This window comes from Culex pipiens, chromosome 2, assembly GCF_016801865.2.
Source record: "Culex pipiens pallens isolate TS chromosome 2, TS_CPP_V2, whole genome shotgun sequence".
Lineage (NCBI taxonomy): Eukaryota > Metazoa > Arthropoda > Insecta > Diptera > Culicidae > Culex > Culex pipiens.
The window spans coordinates 70739899-70754580 of record NC_068938.1 but is presented as its reverse complement, the minus strand read 5'-3'; the positions used below and the strand labels follow the sequence as shown (position 1 = coordinate 70754580).

The window sequence follows — 14682 nt, the reverse complement described above, 5'->3', positions numbered from 1 at the left end:
GAATTTAAGAATTTAAGAATTTAAGAATTTAAGAATTTAAGAATTTAAGAATTTAAGAATTTAAGAATTTAAGAATTTAAGAATTTAAGAATTTAAGAATTTAAGAATTTAAGAATTTAAGAATTTAAGAATTTAAGAATTTAAAAATTTAAGAATTTAAGAATTTAAGAATTTAAAAATTTAAGAATTTAAGAATTTAAGAATTTAAGAATTTAAGAATTAAAGAATTTAGGAATTTAAGAATTTAAGAATTTAAGAATTTAAGAATTTAAGAATTTAAGAATTTAAGAATTTAAGAATTTAAGAATTTAAGAATTTAAGAATTTAAGAATTTAAGAATTTAAGAATTTAAGAATTTAAGAATTTAAGAATTTAAGAATTTAAGAATTTAAGAATTTAAGAATTTAAGAATTTAAGAATTTTAGAATTTAAGAATTTAAGAATTTAAGAATTTAAGAATTTAAGAATTTAAGAATTTAAGAATTTAAGAATTTAAGAATTTAAGAATTGAGGAATTTAAGAATTTAAGAAATTAAGCATTTAAGAATTTAAGAATTACTATTTTTCACATGAAAACCCAAAATATGACCAAAAATCGATTTTCCGACACTTTGGGTTAATTCTGAGGGCAGATTCAGATTCAGCGGGCAAAATTACATGGAAAAACATATATTTGGACAATTTTTGAAATTCGTTACGGTGGTCCCATAAGGTTTTCCCTTGAAAATTAGCATTTTTCAAATGAAGATATCTCGAGTTTAAAGAAAAACACCCCTGGGATTTTTTCAGCGTTTGTAGTGCTGGATCTCCTCTTTCAAATGCAACCTAGTGCTTAAAATTTGGCTTGCGCCTTTTCGAGATATTTAAGTTTTAAATTTGCATCTTTTTTACCTTAAAATGGCTGTAACTTTTGACCCTTAAGTCCAAATTGACCTGTCAAAAAATAAAATTGTTTGTTTTTAGAGCTCTAAAAGTGCCCCGAACATCACTTTTCTCTAAAACTTAACCCTGAATTGCCACATTCAAAAAACTGATTTTTGAAGGTTTACTTAGATGCTTTCTATAAATTTGGTCGTAGAAGGCGTAGATTACGAGATAAAATTTTGGTGTCTTCGACAAAGTTGCTTGGTTTGGCAAGCTCAACAACTTTCTAGGAGACAAAAAAATTCCAAAAATATTCCTGAAAAGTTAGATTTTCAAAATCACCCTAATAGTGAACCACCCTTATTTTCAACAAAACCAAAAGTTGCCCCTTTCCATTTGCAACAACTCTTCTGAAGACACCAAAGCTCCAAAACTTCACCATTTTTCGGAAAATCCGTTTTTCACTTAATTTTGCGATCTGGACCACTGTGCAATGTGTGTAGATGACAAGGATTTCCACAAACAATCATCAGCAGGTTGATTTTCTTGAAGAATTCCAGGGGCGATTTTTTCATCCCCGATTAAAAATAATTTCAATAAACATATCAAATTAATATGAGTGTTGCCAAAATCGGGAGTAGTTGAAGAAATTGTAGCCAAAACGGGATGGCATTCTATTTAATTTTCGTTTTTCAATGCTTTAGAAAACTAAAAAAACATCTTTTGAGCCACAGTACATGATGATGAAAAATCTGGTTTTAGAGATACAATTTTTCGAAAAATTGTGTTTTTTGAAAAATATCAAAAATCTGGACAAAAAAGTTGAATTTTCTATCGAAAAGAACTTAACTTTTTTTTTTTTGATAAAATTTACCGTTTTCAAAAACAGCTACCAGGGATGGAAAATCACAAAAAGTTTTTGCGATCTTTAATCGCCCGCGAAAGAGAGAGGAGGCGAATCACACAAAAGATTATCGCTCCCGAACTTTTCAAAAAAAATCAATCAGATTTTTTGTGAATCAGCAATCAGCAAATCCATTTATTTCGTTTTTTTACTAACATTGTTCATCTACGAAAAGTGAAAGGTTATTTTTCAACATGTGACGTTACACCTGACAGTGTAATAGTGAAATCGTTGTTCCGTCGACTAATCCAAATGATTTTTTAAGATCTTTTCATCGATCTTTCGTGCTGAGAGAGGAGAGCCGTGTTCCGTTCGGATTTTTTTTCTCTTTATAAGCGTCAAAAGATTGTCGTTTGATGAAGATTCTTCCATCACTAATAGCTACTTTTAAGTATAAATTATTATAAATTTAAAGCTTAAAAGATTTCCTGTAACTAATTGTCTTTGGAACTATTAAAATCGGGCAATTAGTTTCTAATATACAGCCTCACAAATAAAACGAATCGATGAAAATGAACATCTCCAAGTGACACCTCATAAGCCTATCATTTTCAACTGACGATATCTCGGAAACTATTGGGCCAATTTTCAATGCTAAAAATTTAATCTTTTGCGAAACATTCTGATCTTTTAAGTGAAAATCTTTCATTTTTTTTTTAATTTGGTCTAAAATATGAAATTAGGAAACTTAAAAAAGGGAGGAAAACATGAAATTCCACTGAAAAATAAAATATCAAATACAGTCATCCCACAAATTCGGAGCACATTTGTGATAATTTGTCAATAGCATGCCAAATGCAGCTTTTCTCTCGACCCTACTATTTTTAGGACCATTATTTGGACATTTTCTTGCTATTTCATTAGTAAAAGTAGTACTTTTAAAACAAAAAAACTGCTTCTCAAGACTATTTCATTCAGAGCAGCAAAACACTGCCTCAAAATTGCCTGTTCCATGATTGTGGGATGTTATTGTGCCTCCCACAATTGTGGAACACCTGAATTTAACTGATACTTTCACAAAAAAAGTTATCAGACCATGGATAAAATTCACTAAGCTTGAGTGAAACTGGTTGCAGTGTATGAAGTCATTATTTTGTTACAAATATGTACTCCTGGAGAGATCCAAAGTTGGTTTACATCCGTAAGAAAAAAGTGTTCCGAATTTGTGGATTTCAAGCCTCAAAGTTTTTCTTCAAAAACTTGATATAAAAGTAAAAATTTGCTGTTGTTCGATACAGCATTCGAAAGATCGCATGAAAAGCTTTCACATGAAGGTAAAAGCGAATCATTAAGTTCAATTACCGATTTGCTGTGATATTTTGAACATTGGCCGATCTGTAAACTGTTCCGAATATGAGGGATGACTGTATTTGACCTCAAATGTTAAATGAAAAAAATATCTAATTTTAGACTTTCTCAAAGATTACGCTTGTTTTTAAAATTAAAAGCCCGAGAAACACCCCACTGTTGGTTCTTATGATGCTTATATTTGGGATATCGTTTGCGCCAAGATATGTTCACAAAAATATCTATTTCGTCACACCTCACTTTTTTTTTAAATAAAATGGATTAAATTCATTTCGGAAACAAATAAAATCTAGAGTATTTAAATAGGTTTTATAAACATATAAAGCACAATAGCTTATAAGACCTATTAAAAAACTCTAAAAATACAATTTACTATAGACTCACCCATCATCCGACTCGTTCACGAACGTGTTCGTTTCCGTCCGGCTGCTGGCCTCCGCTCCATCGGCATCGGATTTGGGCGGCTCACTTGGTTCCATCACAACCCCGTGGTCGGTGTTTTGCGCCAGGTAGTTCTCTGCAAATCACACGGAAACCATGTTAGAAATGTTTTACATTGCAGATTTGACCGACAATGCTACGGAAAATGTTGCTTTATTTGTTTTTTTAGCAGGCTTGATTTCATTCATGATTAAAACTAGAGGAGAGAGATATTTCAAACACGTTAGATCTACATTCAAATGCATTCCGGGTTGGCTAGCTATTCTAGAGGAGATTGGAGAAAATCGATCAAAAACTATTCGAGCAATTTAGTTGTTTATTTAAGGTTATTTGTTTGTTATCAGTTGAGTTTGTTTCGTTTTATTTGAGTTATTTTTGTTGGTTAGTCTTAAAACACTACCATCATGCAAGATACGGTCACTGGTATTAGTAAAAGCGACTTGTAACAGCACTATCGGAAACGCGGTTTGTTTTAGCAGTTTCGAGAAGCAGCAAAGAAAGATGTACCAACAACCAAAAAGGGATGTAATATGTTAAGTATATGAAACATAAAATGTACAATTACAGATATAAAGGCAAAGAAGGAATACATGATGTTTTGAGGGGATTGGGGAAGTTGTTTGAGCTGAGACAGGTCGTTTGACCCGAAATGGGCTTAATGTTGTGGGGTTAGTAATGTTGTGCCACAACTAGAGGAGAACAACTTTTCAACAACATTCGGCAGGATTCTTTTCGATTGTGCAAATTTGAGAAATTGTCACAGAAAATTTTGTTGTGTAGCGAAAAACAGGACAAACAGACAGAAAGACAGAGAGGAAGAGAGCACAAGAAGAAGGAATTTCTAGGTAGAAGTAGAATCAAGACACTTTTTTTAAGAAAGGGGGAAACAGTTTGAGGCAAACAAGAGTGTTGCGTGAAGTTCTACATACTATCGCTCTGATTGACCACCACCGTTTGTTCGACGACTGATCCGCCACCAGTTTTTGTCGCGGTTGAAATTGTGGAGGCCACCGGCAGACTGGTGGTGGTGCTTTCTTCGTCCTCCGTCATGCGCACCGAGGTCGAATCTTCGTCCTCTTGTTCGTTCAGGTTGTCCGGCTCCTGTTCGTCCTCCAGCAGATCCAACAGATCTTCACACTCGACCGGCAGTTTGCGCGGCGAGCTTGCGTCGCCGTTCAGTTCTAGCGATTTGATCGCTTCCTCCGGTTCTTGTTTATTTTCTTCTTCTTCTTGGGCGACGACCTGGGTCATGAAATTGTTCTCCAACATGATAAAGTCTGCCTCGGAAGCAGTCGGAGTCGGAACGGATTCTTCAACGGGATTCTTTGAGGTCGACTCCAACTCTTTTTGTTGCTGGTCGTCGGAGGTGCACTGCATTTGGTTCGTAGCTTCTACTGGTTGGCCAGAGGTGACTTTACCTTTGAATTGGGGAACAACACGGTTGGGGTAGGAATGGGCCGATAAAGGGACGATATTATAAAAGTTTGCTTCTTTGAAAAAATTACAGTTGCGGGGGGTTTGGAAGAAAAAGTTTTGGTAAGAAAGTTTCTAAACGGAATCATAACATTTAACAATACCTGATAATTTTTTAACATGAATTGACTTTATTTGACTTTATAATTTGAAATGTTTTTAACATTTGAGTTACGAAAAATTAAAAGCATATTTTAGCTAGTTCATTTATTCTGAAATGATAATTTTATGTATTTATAATTGAGTTGCTAAAAAAATCATCGTTTAGTGAAAAACATATTTTCTAGCCTTTGTTATATCCAAACAGTTTAATTCAAAAATGTATAATAACTGCTCATCAAAAAAGGAATTGGTCCAATAAATGTTAGAATGGAGCTTGGCAATCCTTTTAAAAATTGTAAATTTTGAATTTGACTTTTTGACTCAATGTTAATTTATCTAGTTGTCAGCAAGATCCTCTGTAATTACACTTAGCTTTAAGAAAAATTTAAATATAAAAGCCGAATCGGTCCTAACCAGGTCCTAGTACCGAAAAGGACCTATTAAAAATAATTTTATAAAAAAAGTGTCATGTTGTCAGTATTAACTGTTTTATTTTATTTTATTTTTTTCAACGTAAAATTCAGTTTGATAAGATTCCATGTTTTACCATCTATTTTATGCGAAATGTTTGAGAGACAAATTTTTTAAACATATTTGCAATTTCCCAAAACATCTTGGAATTATTTTTTTGCAATTTATTTCTTTTTCATGTGTGAAAAGTGTTTCCATTGTTTCATTCAGAACGAACAACGATTGGATTTTATACGATATTTAACGTTTTCGATAACTAAAAATCAAATTTTATCAAAAGTAATTTACCCATACTCACAAAAAAAAAGTTCAAGGGAAACTGGCGTTCTACGCATAGTTGTCCCATGTCAGTTTTGGACGATTTTGACTTTATGACATTTTTAAGGTTAGTTTGATGTGTACTTTAAGAAAACACATAAAATCTGGTACTTTGTTCGGAAGCTCATTAAAAACAACACCAAGTCTGCTTGTCCCATCGTTAAAGTTCTACGCATAATTGTCCCACCAAGTATTTTCTTACACGGAATCATTAGTTTTACTAAGCATTATGTCTCGTTTACCTGTTGTATAGCAAGATAATCACAAATAAGGGTGCTAAACTGCTAACTGGGGCGATTAGGGACACATAGGGCGAATAGGAACCCACGCGACAACTATGCGTAGAAACACAGAAATCGGTCGTCAAATTTCAATCGCGTTTTTCTCAGTTGCACTTTTTGAACATGGGATAATTATGCGTAGAACGGCAGGAAACATCTGAAAAAAAATGTATGACTAAATGAATTTAGTTGGAAAAATTTAAAATATTTGCCACAAAAAAATCATTGCCAAACTCAAGTTGGAATCTTTTTAACAAATATTCAATCAATGTGACAAAATGAACCAGAATCATAACTTTACGCTGGCCATAATCTTCAAAATTGTGCTCTATTTTTATATAAGTTTTTATTTATTTTGTTGTTGTTTTAAGTTAGATGTTACTTCTTTTTGATAAACAAAAAACAAATGATTTATAATTTTTTAAATGAAAATCGGTGTCAAATGCATCCAATATTTATAAAGATTTTTAATGTCTTAATAGAGCAATTCTCTACGAAATCGGTCTTTTCTTGAAATTTTAATTTTTGTATTTTTTAATCCGACTGAAACTTTTGTGGTGCTTTTGGTATGCCCAAAGAAGCCATTTTGCATCATTAGTTTGTCCATATAATTGTCCATACAAATTTGGCAGCTGTCCATACAAAAATGATGTATAAAAATTCAAAAATCTGTATCTTTTGAAGGAATTTTTGATCGATTTGGTGTCTTGGGCAAAGTTGTAGGTATGGATATGGACAACACTGGAAAAAAATGATACTTAATTTTTCGATGTAAAATCAAATTTTCCTAAAACATATTTAAAAATAAAAATAATAAAAACAGTGTTTTTTTGCAAATCAAGTTTTAGTGACAAAAAGTGAAATTAAAAATCACCAAAAATGTTTTTACCGTGTATTATTTCTTTCAGTGTAGTCCTTATCCATACCTACAACTTTGCCGAAAACACCAAATCGATCAAAAAATTCCTTCAAAAGATACATATTTTTGAATTTTCATATATATTATTTTTGTATGGACAGCTGCCGAATTTGTATGGAAAATTATATGGACAAACTAATGATTTAAAATGGCTTGTTTGGGCATACCGAAGGCACCAAAAAAGTTTCAATGGGATTGAAAAATACAAAAAAAAATCGTATGACCGAAATCTGAGAACTGCTCAATAATTCAAATTAAGACTGAAAATTTAATTCTAAAATAAATCGAAATTGAAAAAAAAACCTTAACTTTAAAGTAAGTTAGTAAAAAAGTATTAAGTGACTTTTTCCGACTTTCCTAATTTCTCGACTAGAGTGGCCACCCTAGATACCGGTTTCCAAGAAAAACAACTAAAACGGCCATAAGTCATTTCAAACCCCGTGGAATCAGCCAAATATTTACTCTACAACCAATTTCAAATATCCTACACGCAGAAAAATAAGGCATATTTGAATCAACAAAACGTTTTGTTGATTTGAAAATCATGATTTTCATTGAATCAACGCTAAACGTCCACAAGATCCTCTGTAATTATTAAGTCAAATGTAATTACAAAAGCCGACTCGGTCCTAACCAGGTCCCAGTACCGAAAAGGACCTAATAAAAATAATTTTATGAAAAAAAAAAACGCTAAACGTCAAAGCAGCTTTTTCAAAACAACAAAAGAATTTTGTGGAATTTAGAAAATCAAGGTTTGTTTCAACGCAATTTTTTTGTTGATTATATTCAACAAAAAAATTGTTGATTCAAACCTCGTACAGGCTGATTCTACAAAACTTTTTTCTGCGTGTAGACAAAATCCTGTCCAAATATGGCCACTCCAGGTATTTCTAATACCGATTCTAAGAACAATTTATTTAGAATCACTTAAAAACGGCCATGCGATTCATTCGGAGTGGCCAATATTTTGACAGGATCTTGCCTAAGACTCTAGAAATGAATGATAAAACAATGCTCAAAAGGGGAACGGTCAATGACCACCGACCAATCATCACCGACTCGATCGTTGAATGCTGACTGAGCGCGCCTGCCAGAAACGAACGTTTTTTTTTTCGAACGAATGCCGAGCGCGACACTCAAACAGCCGCGAGACTTGAAGGCAAATCATGCTCTTTCTTTCATTTTTCTCTCTCTCATCAAAGGAGTTTCTTCTGATACTAAAAGAAAAATTTGAAAGAGCTCACATTTTTTTTTATTCCGGAGGTGTCTCAATTTTGATTGTAAATTTGCTGAAAATTTCTTGTCACTTTTCGATTAACGAAAAAATCGCAGACTCAAAGACAACTTTTGGGACAGTTCAAGAGATTTTCTTTATCGTGTGTCACCTCCTCTCAATTTCGTGGGTGAGAGAAGTTCACTCTAGATAAATGAAACATTGAATCGAGTCCGTCTCAAGGTCCGTCTCTGCTCTGTAGCGACAATGCTTTTTCGGAAGTTGTTTCTTTGTGTATGTTTTCCATAATTGAAGCTGTTTAATTTAGTTAAAAAAGCAGCTTATTATACCAATACCAAATAAGCTTTTGAATTTCATTTTCGAGTAAATATTGATTAGTAGGTCTCTTAAATACCCAGGTGAGAGAAGAACCGAAACATCGATGGAGATAACCAAAACGTTAAAAGGGTAAAACTTAATCTAGAAACCAAAGTTAGACAGTTTGGAAAGAAAAGGCGAAAACCAAAGAAAGTAAAAGAGAGCATAAAAAGCGGCTGTTTTGTACAATAAAACAGATTCAGGAACTGAATCTCGCGAGATTTCCCGCGATCTTTTTCGAGAGTTTTTTTTAATGGATTTATGACAGAGAACCTAACACCGGGGGTAGTAAAATGGTCACGTGAGGATTTTTTTAAAGGTTGGGAAAGAAAGAGAGAGAGACAGACTAGAGTCATCTGGGATGAAGTTACCTGTTTCATCGTCATCACTGAGTTCGCCACCAGTTTCGTGCAGTGCGACGTCCGATCCGCTCGAACAGCTTGCGGTACCTTCGGTGGCGCCGGGTTGCGTGATCAGGATCGACGGCGTTGTGCACTCCGGAACGGTTGGGTTCAGGGCCAGATCTCGGCGCCGGTGCTGTTCGTCACTTCCGATGAGTCGTTCCTCGTCTTCCGAGCTGCTCGTTCCACCAATGATGAACTTTTGCGGGGAATCGTCGTCGTCGTCCTGCGGCGAGGACTGATCGATCACACTCGATCGCCGATCGTCGTCGTCCGTTTCCAGCTCGTAGTCGTAGTGTTCCTCGGTTATGATCACCAGATTGCTGTTGTCGTCCTCGTCCGTCAAGTTCTGTTCCTTCTCCATCTTGGCGTAATTCTCCGGCGAGGTTTGCACGAAGATGAACTCATCGATATCGCCCGAGTAGTCGGCCGCCACTTCGGAGATGTTGTTGTCCGACGAGATCATCACGATCTGTTCGGCCTTCTGCTGATCTTCGCCCGGCGTCGAGAAGGACTTTTCAAACATTCGATCTACCCGAAGTGACGCCGGTGAGGTCGGTTCCATCTTGTCCAAGCTGTACCTCCGATCGTTCGAGACGTCCTCCAAATTCACCGACGAGATCTCCTTCGTCACGACTTCAACCTCCTGATCGGCGGCCGTCGCCGACGCCGTCGGTGTCACCTCCCACTCAATATCTTCGACGGTGGGCCTCTGCGCGAGCTGCTTGTTGATCTTGATGTTCACCTTGGAGTGCTTCTTGATCGTCTTCACCTTGCCGCTCTTGTCCGTCTCCAGGTCCAGCTGTTCAAAGTCCTCCGAATCATCATCCCCATCCCCTTCCTCCTCCTCCTCTTCGCCGCCATACTCTTCCTCGTCGCTTCCGACCGCCTCAAAGGACGGCTTTTGTACCGTAATCCGGTGGACAACCGGCTCCTGAATCGCCTCCTCGAACTCATCGTCATCTCCGGTCGTGTCGTGCTCGGCGATCGCGGCCTGGATGATCTGCGACACGTCCTCAACGATGGGTTCTGGACGATCGGACATACGAACGAAAACGGGTGCAGATATGATTTTTGATTTGTTGCGGGGAGTTCGTGCGAGTGTCGTCGAGTTCGGATCGGGTTGAGATGAGAACGCAAGCGGTTGGTTGGTGGTCGATTGGTGGATTCGGACGATTTGTGTGGTGGTGGTTGGTGGGTGGTTTTCGGGGTTTTCCGAAAGGTTCGATTTTTGATTAGTATACAAAAAAGATGACAATTCAAGACATGATTAGAGGGGAGCGATCGCGCAGTGGTGGCAGGTTCTGGTAGATCTGATTGGTTGTTTTGGTTTTGGTTTTGGTTTTGGCATTTTGTATCATTAGTTTGTTCGTACGAGATTCCATACAATACATTAGTTTGTTCGTACGAGATTCCATACAATACAATTGGCAGCTGTCCATAAAAAATGTAGCTATTCTAAAATCTTTATCCTGCCAAAAGATTTTCTGAACGATTTGGTGTCTCCAGAAAAGTTATTCAAGATTGGCCCGAAAAATTAGAGGGCATTTTTTTTCAAGAAAACATAATTTCTGTACACATAGACGGTTAATCATTTGATAACATCAAATAATGATTATTCCTGATATGACCAGTTCAAAATTATTTTGAATTTTTTGTTGTTTACTTCTTGACTTTGGTCAGAGTAGAAATTCACAAAAAATGTTATGTCTAAATTTTTGAATTATTTTTGGGGACAACATATCACATCAGAAGCTGGATAAAAATCAAGAAGATTATTTTCTTAGTTTGCAAAAATATTGCAAATGCACTTAAAAAAAACGTCATTATTTAAAGTAACACTTGATTTGCAAACGAATTTTGTTTTTCCAATATTCGAGAAAATTCTCTACCATATAGTTATGGACTTTGAAATTTGGACAATGTTTTGTGGTAATATTTGCAATGAATTATTACTGATAATAAATAAAATCGAAAAAAAATGTCTGAGTGTTTCCAAATAGGCTTTTAGTTTTAAACTGATGTTAGCTCGGCGACTATCGGTCCGATTTTTAATGTTAAAAACAATTTTTACAATATTTTGAAAACGTAATTTTTTATCTGTTAAAGGTATGACCATGACCTGAGAAAAAAACTGGGCCATGAGGATTTTTGAAGGTCAGATTTGGACTTTTCATAAAAAAAACACACGGAAAGCACATTTTTTAGATTTAACTTTTTTTTACAAAAAGTTTAATTCTCAAAATACTCAATTTTGAATTTTCTAGATTTTTTTAAATTTATTTTAAGGGGATAAAAAGGCATTGTTTCCAAATTATTGACATGTTAAGGTATTTTTTTCGAATAAAAAAAACATTTTTTATTGCAATTCAAAAATAATTTATGAAGAAAAAGAACCCCTGCAAAAACAAATTCTCCGAGTCACCCCTTATTTTTCAACTCGCGATATCTCTGAAATGATTGGTTCGATTTTCAATGTTGAAAAATGAAAATTTTGTCAAATTTTCTGCTCTTTTCAATAAAAATGATTAAATTTTTTTGAACTAGCCTGAAACTTTGAAATGACCAAAATACGTGTTTTAACGGTGCACATCAACCAGAGCTTTTGCACCAAGATTTCCGTTACAGACCTTTTAGTATCTTCAAAACGACGGGAACTATCGTTTTTTAATTTTTTAAGCGTTTCCTAAATTATTATCTACCAACTAATTTACAAACAAAATTTGATTATTTTCACAATCACACTGTTGCAGGTTTGGGTCCGTAAGTTTGACAATTTTGTAATAAGAAGATAACAACTTCCTTGGTTGATGTGCGCCCTTAACCCATTCAAAAAGTTGTTTCTAAAAAAAAATAAAATGAAAAAATCAAATTAATAGTGTTAGAGATAACCCATTGAAGTTGAAAAACTAGGGTTTTCAAGTTACACTGAGAAAAGCTAATTTTTCACAATATTTAAACTTGAAGAGGTTGTTTCTCAACAAGCACAGTCCGATCAACAAGTTCTAGTAATTATAATCGCATGAAAAAATTTCAGCTGTTTAAAAAAAATGTATTTTTTAAAGTACTTTTTAAAATTGCAAAAAACTGAAATCAAAAAAATTAAAGCCCAAAAATGCCTATTTTTTTTTAATTTAGTTTATTATAGTATAATAAATGTATTTTAGATTTTTTTTAGATTCAAAAATCTTTTTTTCCGAAAATCATAATTCCGTTGCCAGATTTTGCACCACCAAAAGATGCTTTTAGTAACGTTATGGGAGCAAGGGCGTCTATACGAAGTGTCCCTACAACCGCTACAAATTTCCGGTGCTTGGGGAGGGAATGGGGGTTAAAAACTAAAATTGCACTGAAATTCGTGCAAAAAAAAAACTTACAGGTGTACAGATTATGGAGTAAAAGATGATCGAATTGTTCACCTAGCGCTCACATTCGATTCCAGAACCAAGTTGCCTGCGGGTATGGAGATCATACATACATACATCTGTCGCAAAAGATGCCCTTTTTTAGTTTCCTAAAAATATATATATTTTTTTATTTTTTTTTATTTTCTTTTTTAAAAGACAATCACACCGTCTTTGCAGACTGAATTTTAATATTAAACGAAAAACAATCTATCTCGGAATCTAAGAAATTAAAAAAAAATGTACTTTGGGGTTTCAACTTTTAATGATATTAAAACAGGGGTGCTCAAAGTTTTTGGAGGCCGGGCCAAATTTGAAGCTCAAATGAGCTTGCGGGCCAAATGAGATATAAAAAAAACAAATTGTGTTATTTTAATTTATAAGGCTAGAAAATACATCTATCAGCTGAAGTTTTTATTTTTTTGTATTTTTTCAAAGTTTTCTTTACTTGAAAATAATAGAAAACATAATATGGCTGTTTTCTATAGGTATTGTTGATTTTATTGTTTCAGGTATTTGAAAAAAAAATGTTTTTGTCTGAATTTACTTGTGTTTTCAATAAAATTTTACAATTACAAGATTCGACAAAAAACATTTTAGCGAAAAAACATTTGAGCAATTCTCTGAGATTTCGTTCATTCGATTTTTTTTGTATTTTTTAATCCGGCTGAAACTTTTTTGGTACCTTCGGTATGCCCAAAGAAGCCATTTTGCATCATTAGTTTGTCCATATAATTTTCCATACAAATTTGGCAGCTGTCCATACAAAAATGATATAAGAAACTTCAAAAATCTGTATCTTTTGAAGGAATTTTTTCATCGATTTGGTGTCTTGGGCAAAGTTGTAGGTATGGATATGGACTACACTGAAAAAAAATGATACACGGTAAAAAAAATTTTGGTGATTTTTAATTTAACTTTTTGTCACTAAAACTTGATTTGCAAAAAAACACAATTTTTTTTATATGTTTTAGAGGACATAAAATGCCAACTTTTCAGAAATTTCCAGAATGGGCAAAAAATCTTTGACCGAGTTATGATTTTTTGAATCAATTCAGATTTTTTCAAAAAATCTAAATATTGGTCGCAAAATTTTTCAACTTCATTTTTCGATGTAAAATCGAATTTGCAATCAAAAAGTACTTAAGTGAATTTTTCATAAAGAGCACCGTTTTCAAGTTATAACCATTTTTAGGTAACTTTTTTGAAAATAGTCTCAGTTTTTCATTTTTTTAATTTAGTGGCCATGTTTGTCCACCTTTGAAAAAAATATTTTTGAAGAGCTGAGAAAATTCTCTATATTTTGCTTTATTGAACTTTGTTGATACGACCCATAGTTGCTGAGATATTGCCATGCAAAGGTTAAAAAACAGGAAAATTGATGTTTTCTAAGTCTCACTCAAACAACCCGCCATTTTCTAATGTCGATTTCTCAGCAACTATAAATCCGATTTTCAATGTTAATACATGAAACATTCGTTAAATTTTCCGATCTTTTCGAAAAAAATATTTTCTAAAATTTTAAATCAAGACTAACATTTTAAATGGGCGTAAAATTGAATGTTTGGCCCGTTTGAAATGTTAGTCTAGATTTTAAATTTTTGAAAATATTTTTTTCGAAAAGATCGGAAAATTTCACGAATGTTTCATGTTTTAACATTGCAAATCGGATTTATAGTTGCTGAGAAATCGACATTAGAAAATGGCGGGTTGTTTGGGTGAGACATAGAAAACATCAATTTTCCTGTTTTTTAACCTTTGCATGGCAATATCTCAGCAACTATAAGTCGTATCAACAAAGTTCAATAAAGCAAAATATAGAGAATTTTCTCAGCTCTTCAAAAATATTTTTTTCAAAGGTGGGCAAACATGGGCACTAATTTAAAAAAATGAAAAACTGTGACTTTTTTCAAAAAAGTTACCTAAAAATGTTTATAACTTGAAAACGGTGCACTTTATCAAAAATTCACTAAAGTACTTTTTGATTGCAAATTCGATTTTACATCGAAAAATGAAGTTGAAAAATTTTTGCGACCAATATTTCGATTTTTTGAAAAAATCTGAATTGATTCAAAAAATCATAACTCGGTCAAAGATTTTTTGCCCATTCTGGAAATTTCTGAAAAGTTGGCATTTTATGTCTTCTAAAACATTCAAAAAATAAAAAAATTATATTCACATATCATTTTTGTATGGACAGCTGCC

At 33.8% G+C, this 14682-nt stretch overlaps 1 protein-coding gene and 1 long non-coding RNA gene across 11 annotated transcripts in view; one reads left to right on the top strand and one right to left on the bottom strand.

Annotated features, from left to right (window-relative positions):
- LOC120422628 (ankyrin-3) overlaps window positions 1–14682 on the bottom strand; it is a 143290-nt gene that overhangs the window by 5431 nt on the left and 123177 nt on the right. For 7 of the 10 annotated variants that reach the window (XM_039586159.2, XM_039586165.2, XM_039586134.2 and 4 more), the window contains 3 exons: window positions 9044–10102; window positions 4447–4935; window positions 3461–3593 (listed from right to left, as the gene is read on the bottom strand). In XM_039586159.2, coding sequence (XP_039442093.1) covers window positions 3461–3593; window positions 4447–4935; window positions 9044–10102 — 1681 coding nt within the window. The remainder of the gene's footprint in view (window positions 1–3460; window positions 3594–4446; window positions 4936–9043; window positions 10103–14682) is intronic. The other 3 variants (XM_039586185.2, XM_039586192.2, XM_039586197.2) reach the window with 3 other exon arrangements.
- LOC128093127 (uncharacterized) overlaps window positions 1–14682 on the top strand; it is a 126496-nt gene that overhangs the window by 10566 nt on the left and 101248 nt on the right. The gene's annotated exons all lie outside the window — the stretch shown is intronic.